We start from the raw sequence: 17,694 nt of genomic DNA, 5'->3' as shown, positions 1-17,694 counted from the left end.
AGCCACTGATCATACAAACTATAGAGCAACGTTGAGTATGAACTTTGTTAACTTTTGAACAGGCAAATGTCTGAAGTAATGGGGAAAAAAATAAGGATAGCGAGTTGGAATGTCTTCATTTCCCAGACAGGTCTGAAACCTGCCTTGTGAGAGAAGGCATGGCGGATTTGGGAGACATTTATTCAACTTATAATGGGTTCAGGGGATTTCCCCTACTGTCGGTTTAACTCGGCACCTTTTACAGAAATGCACATGACGATGTGCACATCGGATGGTACATTGTTTTCAGGACTGTCGACTATACTATTCAAACCGTCAGGAAAGATAATTTGTACCTTCTGACACATATCATTCAGTCTTGTATTCTATAATATCTTGGCAAGTCAACAGAAAGGCATCTAGACAAGCAGCCTCTGGCCCGAGTTCTGCTGCATGCAGAAGGTGAGCGAGAACAAATTAAATCACGCACGTAGAGCATCCATTTTTTTCCGCTTGCAGTTACTAGCTAGTTAGGATAACCTCGCAAAATTGACAATTGTTTAAAATATTGATGTTCATTAATCATACACTTCATTCTCAGAACCATGTTGGGTCAGCTAAGGGCGGTAACTCGGTTGAAACAAAATTCAACAAGGGGTACAGTACCCAAAAAAAGGTTGCGAACCAATAGTACGTACAATTACAGTCTGTTCTCCTATAACGCGTGCATTCCTAACGCGAATTGGATATAACGTAGTAATAGGTTTTTACCCTTTCAACTGGTACAAAAAACTGACACCTTTATACAAGGCATCATGTTTCCAATAACCACAACACAAGCAGTCAAAATGCAAACAAAAAAAAACAACTCTGATGATGATAATGATATGCACTGTCCTTGAAGTTGATTGGTTCACACCCGAGACAGCTTTTCTTAGAGCCTAGTCTCCATTGGTGTTGGACCAGATGACGCCAAAAGGCGCACAACTCAAAGACAGCACACTATCAGAGTATTGAGAGCTCGGGGTAAGCATTTGCACTATGAGACCTCCTTTACCAGTGGCAAAATATAGTAATAGGTTTTTACCCTTTCAACTGGTACAAAAAACTGACACCTTTATACAAGGCATATAAACGTGATTGAGTGAACAGAATCACGACGGGCGAGCAGGAATAAGCGGTTGTGCGGCTGCCTTGGCGTGGCATCACACAAGGCGGGATGCTGCTGGATGCTTGTAGATGCTCCTATGCTCGCCAGTCTTTGTTCAGCCTGCATACGCATCTCAAGTGTTATCGCGGACTGTGCTTTATACCCTCTATGAAATATGCTTTATTATAACGAGATTTTTCCATCACGCGGTGTTCTTCAGGAATGCAACTAGAGCGTTACAGGAAACCAGAATGTACATTTTGTGTTCTGAGGATGAAATGAGCCCATCCTAAGCCTGAAACCAAACTACCAGAGAAATTCCACGCATGTTATTCACATTTTAATGTCGGGGTTCACAATAGCAACCTTTTTACCCTGCAGGATACAGAATAGCTACATTGAGTCAAAGGTAGCCTGTTGATACAAAGCTGAAAAGCAATATATTCTAAGGTTTTCAGTAAAGTCACGTAGGTAAAAAAATTAAAATTAATAAAAGTAAAATAAAAATCACGACGTTTCGGAGGCAACACAAGCTTCCGTCTTAAGGTGACTTTTTATTTTTATTTTACTTTTATTAATTTTAATTTTTTACCTACGTGACTTTACCGAAAACTTTAGAATATGAATCCTTGCAGTCACGAAAGCTTCAAATCTAGGACCGAAAAGTAATATTTCCCAACCATCATCGCAACCATGCCACCCGGCGCATTAGTCGCAGATAAAAGGGGAAACCCTATTTTCAATCTCAAAGCTGCTGAATACTGGCTGTATCTGGATGCTAACACTGTATACTTGATGTACCCAGCAAAAATATGCACAGATGAATCCGCAATCTACTTGAAGGTAGTACATTCCGTTCACTTCATAGCTCCCCGGGTGTTGCCATTTTCAAGCAATTATAATGACACTTGAGCCACTGACCGTGACACCTTTATTGCAGGGTGGGTTTGTTGAGCTATCAAATGTGGCCAGGTGTCTTCTGAAAAATAAAACACATTCCTAAGGAGGGAGCTGGGAGGAACGTTGAGTTGCTCGGTCAATGGCCAGGGTCAACAGCGGCGTGGTGTATTCCGCAAATATGGCCGACTGTGAGGGTGGGCACAAGCCGGCGTGAGTAGGTGAAACGTTGAGTTTTATAAGGCCACCACGGGGTGACCAGCCCCTCCCCACCCAGCCCCACCCCTCCCACCCCCCACCCAACCCCACCCTCCCTCACCAGCCCCTCCCCACCCAGCCCCTCCTCACCCTCCCCACCCTCCCCTCTCCACCCAGCCAGCCAACTGTTCGGATAGCTACAGACTTAATGCTGCTTGGAAGTGAATCATCAAATAATACATTGTGTAAATGCATGCCGATACAGGCCACCATACTTCACTAGGGATTATCGTTGGCATGGCTATTTTACTACACACAATGGACAGGAAGTATAAGATCAATGGGCCCGCAGAATGCACGTTGATTCATCAATTCCCCCCCATTTTGCGCAAGAAGAGTGCAAAAGTGTTGTCATCACATCTAAGGCACGAAACAGAATGACTTCTCCAAAAATGTGGCTGTCGCCTGATGAAGCTAGTTGTAATTACTGGCGAAATGTCGTACTCAGATTGTAAATGTTGTGGCTTGGCTCTCCAACACACCGTTGTGCTGTAGTAGTAACGAATTGGCATGTTCTGTTTACATGACAACCCTTACTAATTGGCTGTGTCGGGTCTAACCCAAAAAAACTCTATTATAGATTATATTGGTCGCGAAAGCCTACGTGCTAAACATATATACAGAATGTTTTTTTTATATTCATGGGATCTAACCCAAAAAAAACCTGTATTATGAATATTGGTCGCGAAAGTGTACATGTTAAATGGACTACCTTTCCGATACTTTGCGCTCCTATCGTGTTGTTGTAGCATTTGTCGTTGTAACATTCTGACCAAACCCTTGGCCCAGGGTGATGGTATGTCGCTCACCTGACTGCTGACACAGCAGCATGGCCTGCGGGGAGACTGTCATGGGGAGGGAACGCGTGCGCTGCACCGAGCCGTGCGGGCGTGGCGCCGCAACGCCACCACTCCCGCTGGCTGTTCCTCCACCACCGCCGCTGGGGCTACCAGAGCTCCCAGGCAGGACTCCCCCGAACCATAAGTTCTGTTCAGAAGGGAGGCAACAACTGGTCGTGAATAATATCCAGCAGGATCTCAAGCCATCAAGACACTTGCTAAATGCAAGCGAGACCAAACGTTGATCCTTTTTGAGCAATAAGTCTTCCTCCCTTCTCAAATCCTCGCGCAATTTTCACTCAATGTATTTGTGTGTCACAGGACTGAGAAGTGGTGTCAGCTTGCGGACGTCTTCATCCAGCAGTGATCATGGCTTTTGATGATGATGGAAATCAAATATATAAATGTATTCATATGTGGGGTATCTGGCAAAAATCTATCATAAATTTTAGTATCCGTATACAAAACCTCAAAACGAAATAAACAAAATCTGGGTTTAAATGTTCTCATCCACCTTCAAGCCCATCATCAATGTAGCAAATATAATTTATGAATCTCTTCATAGCACTTTTTAAATTGTCTAAATCCTGTCCTCCATTTGATCTTGTGGTTTATTCTAACAGGGGACTGCTCTGTTCATTTCTGCGACCTATATTCTGACTACATAACATGATTAATATGTCAGTATTTACATTCATGACCATGAGAGAGGCACCTTCATCCAGCAGTAGACAGATCATGGCTGATGATTAATGACGACGATGACCTACCTAATGTGGCCAGCAAATGACGCTCACCTGCCGACCCTTAGCAGGCGCGATAGCCGGGCTGCTGAGCGAGGCACGTGGAGGCGTGGAAACGAGGCCGTTGTTGCCGGGACCCATGAGACCCAGGCGGCCGCTACCCGGCAGGCTACGGTGCGGTGCAGGGAATGGGCGCGAGGCCCAGCGACTCCCCGATAGGCCGCACACCGAGCTGGCCGGCGCACCCCCCAGCACACTGCCGCCACCTCCCACGCCCGGCAGGGAACTGGACTGGCCAAACATTCCCCACCTTCACAAAGGAGAAACAAAACAACAACAACAAAAACTCAATTCGTGGAATGAGTCTGCGAAAGAGGCTGTGAGTAAAACTGACGCGTTAACTATGGGAGAGCAACACCTCCCCGAGATTTCTCCAAATTACCAGTGCCGAAAATATCTCTGGGTTGTGAGCTCCAATTGCGATGAGTTAATCTCCCCTATAGTTGTTACACATGGTAAAATCTCGCCATCCAAGCAGTCGCAACACAATTCAGCTATCCATGTACATAATTCGGCTATCTGTAGAGCTTGTGAATAGATCACGAAAAAAAGTGGTAAAGACCCCCGGGAGGGCTGCCGGAACGTCTGCATCTCGAAGAGGGCACGTCGCGGGAAGATGCGCAGCAACTTCTGCACTTGCAGCTTCCACGAAACCAGGCGCTTTTTCTGAGTCTCCGTGAAGGCCTGAGAGAAAAGCACACAATTCACATCATTACATTCGTAAGTGGTACTTTGCTCCGGTTTTTCCACCTTTGACAAACAACCTGCTCGCCCACCTCGCAAATGGAGTGACACAAAAGCACCTCTCCAAATGAGAACACTATCACTGGAAAGCCCAGTTTGTCGGTTATATTTATCCGAACGATTTCTACTCTGAATATCCCCATGTTTGTCAAATCAGAATCTTTATTTGGACTGCAGGAATCCGATGAGCTATGAAGCTCTTTTTCACAGATGTCCAGCACGGGTGGGCCATCAATACAAAACACGATGAGTGCAAGAAAAAAGAGAAAATGGTAAGAAAGTCACTAAATATAAATGAATACTATCTACATATAAATAATAACCAACTATATAAATTGTTGGTAAAATGGCGAAAGTCTACCATTTTATTTTGGACATTCCAATATCGGACGTAGTGTTGTTGTTCTCTGCTGAATTTAATGTGGATTCTGCGGCTGTGTAACTCTCTCTTCTTAACACCAGGTTACCCAGGGGCATTTGTTGAACGGGTAACACCTTATTATTGACTCTTGATGTCATACCAGAATTTCCACTATTTAAGCAAATGCTAGTAGGAAACACTGGTTCAGAAGGCTCAATAGTTAACTTGATTTTATTTCACAGATGAACACACCTTAAGAGTTTTGTTTTACATCATAGGGGCCAGATTTTCATCTGGTCAAAATGAGCACTTACGATGACATTTACTCAAGTGCTATGACAAACAAACTGACACACTGACTGAAGGTCATCCAGGAAGTCAACAATTTCATCCTATGGAGACATTGACCAACACCATAAGAAGGTGTAAGATATATCTCTGACTCAAGATAACTCATGGAGATTGACCAGTGGCCAACGGTATATTTGAACAAAGGAGACACTTTGCCCCCGACACAGCACAGGGTGAATATGGAGTCAAAGACTCATGAAGGAAGGCTTACCTCATGGACCAAACACTTGTCAAGGAGCTGCAGGTATGAGGCAACACTGTCTTCATCCGGATGTGACACAAGAAGCTGTGTGCACACTGGGCAGGCAACACAAAAGCGCATCTATGCGTCGCAGCATACAGTAATTCCTCGTTTAACGCGTTAGGTGCGTTCTTGGGAAGTGCTACGTCAAGCGGAAACGCATTCAGCCAAAACAATTTCCACAAAAGAATTAATGCAACGATAAAGTTTGGCAAGAGGTGTGCGCGCACACATGAATCTTATGGCGGTACCACGGGGTGCCATAGTACCCCGTCTCTCGCATAATGTCGGTGATGCAGTCACTTTTAGTCCGTTGATGGTCGGCGATGCGGCAATCGACTCATCTCGACGAGCTGTACACGATGCACTATTCAAAGTTGCATTTGTCGATGACAATTTTTTTCATGCTAATGTTTGGCGTTTCGACATCACGGAGTACCACCGATTTCGGATTGATTGGTATCCCAGTCGCGGAGTTAAGTACACCCCTGGAAAAAATAGTGTCCCAGAAATAAAATAATTAATTGCCTCGGCCATTTTGTATTATATGGTACCCCGGGCTACAGCCATAAGGATCACATAGTAAGATGGCAGGACAAAGAACTGAGATGAGGGTCGACGCATACTTTATCCTTCCGTGTGCGTATACCCAGAATTCCCATTCTGGGTATACGCAAAAGTAGTTCGTCATCAACTCCTCAGAAACCGCGTTATAATGGGCACGTTCTGCGTTGTGTGAAAAGTGTTCCCGAATAGAAGAATCGTATTATAGAGAAAACGCGGTGTGTGAAAATGCATTAAGCGAGGACTTACTGTATGCGTAGTGCAATTATTTTTACTGTTCTATGTCATCATTCTAAAAAGCACGACATGCAAGTACTGCTTAGTTACAGATCTCTACAACAGCCCAGAACTTGAACAAACATCACACACATTGCTCTTTTATACTGTGTTATGGACATGTGAGGTTATGAACTGACCACTGGTCTAGATGTTCACCACTTCCTCAATCAGCCCTGTATCCAAACCATTGGATTTCAGGCATGTGCCACATGTCCAATAATCCTTCTTAAACATCAGGCAACCTTGCAATGCACAGAAATGTATACACCGTTTTCACTGTACAACCAAAGATCAAGGTTCATTTTCCACTGCACAAGCCGAGGAATGCTGCTGAGGTCACACACAAATAACACACCTATATGGATGTAGATAATGCAGACATTGTGTCTCTACAGTGTAAATGACCGGAGAGATACAATAAATGCATAATTGTCCACAGCCCTGGCCCTGCTTGGCCCTGAACCGTATTGAGATGTCTTGTGAGGGTTAACGAATCGGCTTGATAAATACCCAATGGGAAACCACCTATACCGTGCAGGCCTGGCTTGGATGTACCAGTGGAAAAAAGCCTATCAATTGCCTAATCATGCTCAGCAAATGAAGGATGAGAGAGGCATCCTCTGATTAGTAGGGTTGGCTACGTACGGTGCGAAATATGTTCAACAAATACCTTTGCCCATGACGCGCGTAAACTGGCCCGGCAGATCCCCCTCGCTCACATGGGTTCCTTCATTTGCCGCACCCGCTGAGCCCCCGAGGCCATCACCATGTGCGGCAGACAGGGTTCCCAGGCCACTAAAGTCGCTCCTCTCCATTCCTGCCAATGGCGGACGTCCTGAGACGCTGGGGCTGTTCCCAACCTCCCTTCGTCTTGCCGGGGATGAATTGCCACAGCTCCCACTGTCTGCAGCAAACGCATTTCAAGCAATCAGTTCATCTGTTTGCTGGCAAACAAGCACAATCAAGGGATGGGAAGAAATCTCCAGTGGTTCAGCTGCACCCCTCTAGCCACTCATATAAGTGTAGTGTCTCGAAATTACTCACACTGACACGGAGTAACAGGTCACCTGCTTACACTTTATTAATCCTACTCTCGCACCCGATGTAGGCACTCCTAAGACTGCCTTCCACTGTCACCACACACTCTGCTTCTCCTACTAGCCGCTCTCATCTACTCCGCAACTCTCCTATTCTGCACCTCGCCTACTCCCTCCTATCTCGCTGCTGCTGCTGCTGCCGCCTTCTCCTACGCTGCCCAGTACCCACCCACACGTCTGTCCCCGGCGGGGGGGGGGGGGGTTCAGCCAACACCCGCCCGGCGACGGCGTGAGGGGCGAGGTCCCGTTGACGGCTCGAGCGACAGCGGCGAGATGTCTTCACTCCTATTTGCACCCCTCCTCATTCCGAGTCCTCACATGCTCCCCACTTAAGCGGTCGCCTCCACGGCGCCTGTCGCACTCATTAATCCCTAATCATCACCCCCATTTCCCGTCTTTCTGGCACCAACCTCATGCTCCAACGTGCACACCTGCTCATCTAATTGCACCCGCTAAACTGCGCGCACTGCGTACATCTCTATGCTACATAAGGTTGACTGATAATTATCATGGCCTTGAGGGAAAGCTTGTCGAAATGCAGATAGTTACGCAAAGAATGCAGTTAAATACAGGTTATAGGTCGGTGTAATTAAGAATCCCTGATTATGTAATAATAGAGTTTTAGCAGCACTCCCATAAAAGGAGGCCCATGGACTTTTTGATCACACCTCATAAGATGCCTGTGCCTTATGAGGCAACACTTAAATTTCTGAAGGTTCTTATACCTTGCTTTGTAAAAAAACAAGAAGTAGTAATGTTCAATGGTTCCCACTGTCTGGAACAAGTGTATTTTAAGTTTTGGTTATTGTCAGTTCACTCAAGACAGCTGGGGTTGCATTTATCTGCATTGACTCCTGTGTCAAGTCTCATTTCTTCACCTGAGGACGGCTGCTTACGTTGTGGCCGAAACGTCGTGAGAATTATTTAATTATGTTTTATTTTTATTATTTTATTATTTCCCTTCTACGTGACTTTACCGAAAGAACCAAGAAGATGAATCGCTGCAGTCACGAAAGCTTTAAATCGAAATTTGACGGGTACTTTGGTAATACTCTGTATAAATTACAAAGCAACCAACGGTAGTGCTATGGCCGCGTGCTGTACTTATTTTTGAAATGTTGTGAGCTTAAATCTCAATCTTGGGTTAACTGCCAAATTATTCCTCTGGGATTGATAAAATAAGTGCAGAGTGGGAAATCTAGAATCGTCCTGGGGAAAGCTTCGACTTCAGGAAGGAAAACTGGGATGTTCACTTCGGTCTCAGGGCCTCCAAAGGTGATAAAAACGCCATTCTATAATTCTTAGCTCATCGCTGATCAGAAGATATCCAGCCACGCTTGAGCAGCATCACGTCCAAGTGACAGTGTGCACCGGCCCGATGCAGAGAAGAAGTACCAGTGTAATATCGTTGAGGACTCTTGGACGCCGGGGTTGAGGCACACGTATTTATTCCGCAACAGTTGTCACAACCGCGGACATACAACACTGGAGGGGGTATCGGCCCCCTCACCCGGCTAGCTGGGAATACACTGCTAGCTATCTCTGACCTACCTCCTAGTCCTCCACTAACGGGCTAGGGGAGGCTGTCTGGCCCGACACTGGTAAGTCGGGCTACGGTACCCGGAGTCCCAGAGCACTAGCTCTGGTTCTCGGGACCACGCCGCTGGCTCGGTCCTGCGCGGCCCTGACAAGGGCGGCGACCCAGGGGAGTCCAGGGCTCTAGCTAGACGATCTTCGGTCTTCACTGGTTTAGCTTTAACATTGTACCCCGAGCTCTCCGGCTCATCCCCTTTTATACCAAAACCCCCCGCTGAGGGGTGGGGCCAGCCCCCCCAGGCTGCCCTGTGCGGACGTCGTTGAGAGCACCTCCCCGTGCACTCACGAAGCCCCGCCCACTGTGTTTGTTTCCCGTGTGATCCTATGTATACAGCCCCTCCGTAACACCCCTACACCAGTGGTAGATGCTGCTCCGGTCATTCTCATAGCGGCTTTTGACTAGCCATCGAACAGTGACGGTTGCCGCATCGTGCGCTTTCAGATGTGCTTCTGCGGTCGTCTGGAACGCTCTTCCTTCCGATATCAGAAAGCCACTGGAGCTATGCACTTTTAAATCTAGATTGAAAACTAATTTCTTTAGAACCGCTCTTTGTGTTTAGTTTGTTGTTCTTCCCCGCAACTTCAATTTGCACGGTTGGCTACGTACGGTGTGAAACTAGTTCAACATACGTACATACATGCTCACCTTGGTGAGCACTGGGTGCAGAAGCACTCGCCGGCGAGTACATCTTAATGGGCGTCAGGATCATCTGGTGCAGTTCCTGCAGTGCGGCTCGTACCAAGCTACCGCCTTCCATTATGTCCTGCGAATGCAGAGAGAACCAGGGTCAGTGGTTGAGAATCGTGAAGAAACAGCCTAACAGACAAAAAATTAACCCGTAAAAACAAAGTTTTTCACTATAAATCCTTTATATGCGTGTTCAATGGGCCACAACCCAGCCCAGATTGGTCTTTGAAACGGGCGGCTAGAGTCCTCTCGTCCTCTGGCTTGAGATGGCTGCCACCTATGGGTCAGATGATTGTCTGCCACCATTAAGCAATTGGTTAATATAAAAAAAAAATTTCCTAAAAGGTGTAAAATTTTTGAACATTTTTTTCACGAAAATAAATTGTCACGCACAACGAGTCTGTGTGCAAAATGTCAGCTCGATTGGATCACGGGAAGTGGGTTAAAAAACGATCGAAAGATTTGCACGGTCGTAAGCAAGCAAGCAAGTGAACTTAATAAGCAAGCAAGTGAACTTAATATAAAGGATTTAAAAAGATCATGACCACCTAATCTATTGCTCATAAAGTAATGTAACTCTTCAACGCCCCCCCCAGCGGTGCAATGATTTTACCCGACTGAAGGTTGCGATTCGAATTAGAAATCTATGTTGTCCAAATTTTACCATTTCATTTATACCGTTTGCATTTGTAAGGTAGTGTACATTCAATTGGCCTCCATGTAATGTAAGCATATACATGACATGCAATTTACACGAATAATAAATCGATTCTCATGTTTCAATGCGAGTATTGTGAGCAATTGTTTTTTTTATTGAAATATCGACGCATCTTTCCATGCCTAATTCATAACTTGAAACATCAAAGTGCACCCCCCCCCTGCTTGAATAAGAGTGATACAAATCTGAGTGACGTTCCTGTGTTAGGAATCCACATTCTTAGGCAGGGACCACTGCCTCCACATGACGACCACCCTGGACTTCCAGCAAATTAATTATATAGTTTTCATGCAAATGAAATCATCACTTCCCGACCTGGACTTTAACTTACAACCTTCAGGTTATAAGTGAAGCACAAACTTCTGATTCGGAGTTGAGTGCTTAAACACAGAGCCACCCAGACAATTTATATATATATGGCATATTTTGGACTTGATTAGATGATTAAAAAGGATGCAGCCAAGCTGCCAAAGGTAAAAAAAAAGTATTTTCAAAAGCAAACAGTAACCAGACTTCTAAATCGTACGCAATTTAAGGGAATCCCAAGTAACCAGTGCACAATGTTACATTAATGAAATATGTATTTTTGCCTATGCTCTGCTGCCACCTTTTGGGCATCTGCACAATAACAGATGGCATTTTCAGGGCCGGCCAAGGTAGAAGATGAAGTTACAACCTTGACAATGAACTGCAGTTGTAGAGAATTAAGAAAAGGTAGTGCAGGCATGCAGTGGCTTTAATTCAAAAATACATGGGGAATGGCTAATAAGTGATCGTACTGAATTAGCCAACAGCTGAAAGAAGCAATTGTGCTTAATGTTACCAAACTATCAAAACAATATCATTCTATAAGAATAGGTTTTACCCTTTCTGGCAATAAAACATGTGTTAAGATGTTAAAACACCAAACTGAAACCTTTTGCATGGAATCATGTCTGCATTAACCATATATATGCAGACCTGATTCCTTGCAAAAGGTTTTCGTTTGGTGTTTTAACATCTTAACACCTGTTTCATTGCCAGAACGGGTAAAACCTATTCTTATATTTTGATACTGGCAAGGGAGGTCACATGACAATATCACTCGACAGCACCGAGGCACTCGATAGTAACCGAAGCAAATAAAATATATCCAAGCGCAGGACAGTGTGCCACCTTTATAGCTTTCAATTTCAACTTCACAATTTGAGATCCAGAAAACTAATATGGCACAACTTCCACCATGCCCCATTGTCATGGTGTAATGGAGGGGGGGGGGGGCGGTTACAGGCTCTCAGCTTGTGACAGCACTCAAATGTGGCTGTAATGTCCTGTCAGTGGGTACGACTTTCAAATCGTATTTCTCACGAGCAAAGCATGAAATTCGTGATGCACAGCTGTTTGCATCGTCTCTTCCCGTTCAACTGAAGAGAAATCGACTGCGTTGGCTCCTCACCTTCTCGAGAGAGTGCAGCACATCGTGGCGCTCGCGCAGCTTTTGCACACTGAGAGCGATCTTGTGTCGAGCCCCCTTGGTGACGCACTGTGCGGGCCAAGCGAACGCCAGCACGTTCGAACACAAAGCAGTGGGATCGATTACTCGCGATGCAAACGCAAAATTAAGATCCAACTTTGAGTGCAGCAGCAGCAGCAGCAACTGCAGTGTTTAGAGGTGGGTGAGAATGCGAGCACAAATGAACGTTATAGCAAAAAGGCTGAGAGACCATCATGATCTGGAACTGAATGACAGATGCACAGACAGCTTCCAGCCGACAGATGGCAGTGACAGATGCTGTGAAGCAGCTGTTGCTCACCCACAACCCAGGGGACACCAACGAGTATTCTGCCCAGCTGTCCACCAAAGCTAACTCATATTGCATCATAACATACATTGGGAGGCAAACTCTACAACGATGTACATTTTAACCACTATCAGGGCCGCCAATGGAGACAGGCACCATCAATCTTGATTTGAAGCTTTCGTGACTGCAGGAATCCATACTCTTTGGTTCTTTCGGTAAAGTCACGTGGGTAGAAAAATAAAATAAAATCACTTTGGGAAATGAGACAGTGTTGACTTGTGTTAACAGTGGGTATTCATTCACACAAACATGCCATCATTGTAAATGAGTACACAACAGCTAAAATATTAAAAGGCTCTTTCTTGTTGTGCACATACAAACCTTTGTACATCTACTGCTGGATGAGGGCCTTCCTATGCCACGTGGGTCGTAGGGGTTATTTGGCCAGACCTCACCATGCTAGTCAGTGTGGAATGAAGGCAGTAAAATTAATTGTACTGCACTTATGTGCTACGCACCATGTCACTCCGCAGACTATAACCTGTTGTGTATGGAAATGACCCATCCAAGCATTATTCAGGCTCGAGCCTACTTAATGTCTGAGATCTGACGAGACCAGGTGAAAGGGCATTGAACTTTCTTAAAAAATGATTTTGCAAAACCGTGGCTATGTAGACAGATATTAAGCTTGGAGAACATGTTTAGCACTCAACTACAATGTCTTTTAAGGATAACTCAACTGTGTGACCCCCCCACTAAAATTGCTTTGGCTGTGCCGAGAGGTATTCAAATGATTTGTAAAGAAAGTTGAAAATATTTGCTTAAATACGGATGCTCAGCTAAATCCTCACCAAACAGATTTAGCAGCACCGACGGCTCAACTTCAATACTGTGTATGAGGCACATACCACAAGTGGACAACAATCTATTAAGCCCAATGGTTAGCGTAGCACCAAGTTTAACAAAATATGTTAAACAGGCACACACGTGTGTTGATAGTAGTTATGCCACGTGTTTTTATGAGAACAATACTTGAAAGACTTAAGCTAAGACTCTACCTCCAGTAACGTTGCATATGACATCATGCCTAAAGAGTCAAGCCATGCTGTTTGCCAAGAGTCACGGTCTGTTGGATGATGTATGGGCACAGGACTGCTGTGCAAATGGTTTTCGGATTACCATCCAAAGAAATAACACGTTACCGCGGTTTTTGTTATTCCACGTGGAAGCATGTGATCTCCACTCACACAGTAATTCAACAAACACTGCTCACGTTAATCTTGCAGACATGAGGGGACGGTCACCCACAGCCACGAGAACGTCTATGTGGCATGTGCGTACAAATTCACCAATCGTTGTGTGCTGTGTATTTCATAGAATCTAAACAGTATCTAAAATATCAGAACAGAGTAGAAAGTAGTTTAATACAATGACAGAAAAAAGTGAAAATGGAGATGCTTTCTTGCTTAAATGAATGCAAAAGGTGTGAAACAATGCTCTGTTTTACAACATTAGAATTGCAGCGTGTTCTTATGAGACAGCTGCAATTCTAATGGGCTGAAGTGGTAAACACAACAATCAGTAAGCAACTAGACATTAACCCTAAAGGTTTTCTTTAAAAAAGTATCAAAAGTCAAAATGTCTTTGCTTAAATGAGCATCGTGGCAGTCAGAGGTTGGAAGCTCTGCATTTTCTATCGCTTTCCTCTTCTGATAACACCTTTCACCAATCTCTCATATCTCTCTTCTGATAACACCTTTCACCAATCTCTCATACCTCTATTACATATATTCTGAAAAAATGTCCTGCTTCTTAGGCTTCTTCTGAATACATCTCCTGCCTCTTATCTTTCTCGCTTAGAAATTAATATCCGGTCTTTCATAGATCTCTCATCTGAAGACATCTCATTTATCACTCATACATCCATTTAGAAAATATCTCTATTAATACATGTGGCAAGCCGCTGTTTGCGCTTTCATCGTTCCACCCTTCAGTGTAAAAGTTTGGACATGCCTCGTTTATGGTGCAGCAAGTTGGTGTGATGGGCATGGTGGGCCTTCCTAGCCATTTCCACACATGCATTTCAACAGAATAATTTAAGTAATGTAGACAAATCACTGTCAAGCAAACACCCTGCTTTCAAAAGTTTAACAGAAATATGTCATTTAATTCCGTTGGCCAACAAGTTGGCATCCTGGCTCATGGTTAATGTGTTGTTGGCGATGGTTGCAAGCAAAGATTAACATAAAATTGTCCAAACGAAATCATGTCCTTTGGCCTGCACAGCTATAACATACTAATTTAAGTGAGAAAATAAAATGTATGATAATTTTACAGAGCTATTGGGTGTCAGTATCTCATTTAACTTAAAACACTGATTTAGTCATTCATGGCGGGAGTCTGGATTAAAATGCTGGATCTCACTGGTGGCTGCCGAGAACTCTGACGCTCACGTAGCCCACCAGCTATCCAGCGTTTTTAATGTCTGCAGCAGGAGACCTGCTTTTGTTTATTTCCCTACAGAATTCATCCAGCAGCTGTGGGATTTTAAACACTGACATCATTGGTCTCAATGGCAAACTCAAGTCAGCACAGTTACCTGGTGCTCCAGGTGTTTCTCGGTGAGCGACATCATCTCCTCGTAGGTCAGCTGGGAGAAGAGTCCTGCATATTTGTGGAGCCGAAGGCTTTTAAGCCACGCCGGCACATCTGAGAAAAACGGGCAGTTGCAGGGTAATGCAGAAAATGCAAATTAAAATCGATTGTGTTAATCAATAGAACGACGTACATGCACAGCTCATTTTTCAATACAACGAGGGAAGAGGGCTACCCCACACGCCCTGCTGATCATGCGGGTGATTTGACCGTACAACAACCACACTAGTCCTAATGAGATGGTGAACGCAAGCAACATAGATGTTGGAGAATACAAGAACACAACTTTGGATTTTGCTGTATTGCCCTGCGCTGCCCACCATAAAGCTTTTATACTATCTAGCTTCAACCCTGCATAGCTTTTCGGATATGATTCCGGGCGATATGGTGGTAGGCAACAGTAAAACCTCTAAACTCTTTCCTTTGCGTGCTTGTCCTCCACGCCTGCTACACCCTGCACCCGTGCTCACCCCGCATGCCGCTGCCCTCCTCCAGGAAGGTGTTGCGAGCGAGGGGTGGCCCGTCGTCAGGGTGATCCCCGCTGCTGCCGCCGCTGCCCGATGACGCCACGCTGCCCTGTGGCGAGAGCGGGGCATGCAGCTCCGATGGCGGCAGGCACACCACGTAGGGGGGTGGTGGTGGCGGCTGCGGCGGCGGTGGGTGGGCGTGCAAGCCTGGTACGCCCCGCGGGCGTAGGTCCTCGTGCGACAGCCACTGGTGCGCCAGGCTGGAGGCTGCCGAGGTGGGTGTGGGAGACGCAGAGCGCTTCAGCAGACCTGGGGACCAGCGTGCGGGCAATGCACAAAAAGGTGAACGTGATCTCCTGCTCAATTGAGCATCGCGGCGGTGCTCATCTTCTTTTATAATGGTCCTAAGCCAGCGGTGGATATGCAACACTCCCGATGGTGGGTGCAAGTTTTTACATAGGATGATGGTGTCTTTTAAGAGCAACCAACTCCACCAAAGCGTATGTAACTTAACATTCTATTTTGTAAGTGCATAGCGAGGCTGTCCCAGGATGAACGAGACGAATGTGAAGTGTTGTTACGAGAAAAGCTTACTTTTTTCTCGAGTTAAAAAATTATGCTTTTTGGAAATAGTGAAGTCTCATTAAAATGTATGTATTTTCTACTTTATAATGAATATACTCTCATCTGTGCCTATGTGTTTGTGTCTCTCTCTGTGTGTCTCTGTGTTATCTCTCTCCGCTTATGTGTCTGTCTATGTGTCTCCGTGTCTGTGTTTTGTCTCTCTCAAATTTAGCAATCTTTGGAAGAACGTAATCAACCAGGTAGGGTGTTGACTGTTATGTTAGCCGACTCTCTGAGCTGTATTGCATTATATTTCTAAGTATACTAGGTTTGTTTTCTCTTTCATTTGTACCTGATGGTGATTGCTTGTGTTGCAATCGAAACGTCGTATGCTATTATTTAATTTATTTTTCTTTCTACGTGACTTTACCGAGAGAACCAAAGAGTGACGACAACAAATAATTACCCGCAAATAAAAACTTTATACGTTACTCATCACAGTGGTTGTCATCTGTTTAGAACCACTCAACCAAACTAAATAAATCATTAATCTGTTGGCTTGACTTCACAAACACTCGAGGAATAAAAATGGTCCACAGATCAATATGCCATTTGACGTCATAGCCACCTGTGACATCACGCAGCGACATGTGCTGGCTTGACCGATGCAGTTTGTAGGCCACAATCATAGGCAATCAATGGATGAATCATCATGCTCGTATAAAGGTGAGATTTTCCACTGTAGGCAAATTTTTATTTCACCAGAACTTTGGAACTACGTTCATCTAATGCAACGCAACATAAGTATGTGCATTTAACATGCTTACATTATATATCATGAAGAATGTTATTCGAGGATATCGCTATACTATGAATTATTACGTGTTAATAAATGTGGACAAGAGAGATTCTGAGTGGAAATTGGGCAAATCAAGTTTTAGCTGAAAGGTCAGCAACTTTGAAGCTCAGAATGGAACGTCACAGAAAATAATTGTAGATACAATCATGAAACGCACATAAAAAAATAGCCATTCAAAGGTTTGAAGCTATCCTCCAATGTCCTATAACCACAGACCTTCGAGGATGGGTGTCAAGTGTGTATCTGGCAGAGGGTAGTGAGAAGGTACGGTGTGATAACAGAAATAGCAGTAGCCTTGATCGTTTCTTGAACTTGTACAAATCCTATGAACTTAATAGGCACCTATTTTAGTCTTGGACAACACATATTGGAACTTGCTGTACGCAATTAGTCCGACACATTTAATACAACGTTCGTCCACCCCATGCTTTTAATCCATGCCCAGTGGCCTGACACAGGTATCTTGCCTAAGCTGCTATTGCTCTGGGACCGCATGTGCCCTCTGTAACAGTCTGCCACCCGGCAGCTAAAATTAAACTGCTGCCACTTTCTCTTTAAATCACCCACCGTGTGTCCTGTCTCCACTTCCTGCACAGTCTCGCACCCACTTCATCTCCCCATCATCCATGCAGCGTGTACAAAACTCTTTGGCATGTTTCGTGATGGGTATTGCAAGATGCGACCATGTCCGTCCAGTGCTCGCCGAACAGCATTGGCTTCCGGTTGCCGAACGAATACATTGTAAGGTCGAACTCATGACACACAAAGTGCTTGCCACAAATTAACCACAATACCTTGCTGAT

General features: G+C 44.9%; 1 protein-coding gene and 1 long non-coding RNA gene across 6 annotated transcripts in view; one reads left to right on the top strand and one right to left on the bottom strand.

The window, feature by feature from the left end:
• Positions 1-17,694, bottom strand: part of LOC144719992 (protein Smaug homolog 1-like) — a 63,155-nt gene that overhangs the window by 10,512 nt on the left and 34,949 nt on the right. For 3 of the 5 annotated variants that reach the window (XM_078596389.1, XM_078596388.1, XM_078596390.1), the window contains exons 5-13: positions 15,472-15,777; positions 14,947-15,055; positions 12,001-12,109; positions 9,794-9,923; positions 7,137-7,370; positions 5,594-5,679; positions 4,489-4,610; positions 3,921-4,176; positions 3,094-3,271 (exon numbers count right to left, since the gene is read on the bottom strand). In XM_078596389.1, coding sequence (XP_078452515.1) covers positions 3,094-3,271; positions 3,921-4,176; positions 4,489-4,610; positions 5,594-5,679; positions 7,137-7,370; positions 9,794-9,923; positions 12,001-12,109; positions 14,947-15,055; positions 15,472-15,777 — 1,530 coding nt within the window. Of the gene's footprint in view, positions 1-3,093; positions 3,272-3,920; positions 4,177-4,488; positions 4,611-5,593; positions 5,680-7,136; positions 7,371-9,793; positions 9,924-12,000; positions 12,110-14,945; positions 15,056-15,471; positions 15,778-17,694 lie in introns of all 5 variants that reach the window. The other 2 variants (XM_078596393.1, XM_078596391.1) reach the window with 2 other exon arrangements.
• Positions 13,149-16,523, top strand: LOC144719994 (uncharacterized). Its single transcript, XR_013585687.1, has 2 exons — positions 13,149-15,810; positions 16,265-16,523. It is a non-coding gene; the product is annotated as an uncharacterized LOC144719994 (long non-coding RNA).

The sequence above is a fragment of the Lampetra planeri genome, chromosome 7 (assembly GCF_965212315.1).
Source record: "Lampetra planeri chromosome 7, kcLamPlan1.2.h2, whole genome shotgun sequence".
In the NCBI taxonomy this organism is placed as follows: domain Eukaryota; kingdom Metazoa; phylum Chordata; class Hyperoartia; order Petromyzontiformes; family Petromyzontidae; genus Lampetra; species Lampetra planeri.
This window is presented reverse-complemented; position numbering and strand designations above follow the sequence as displayed.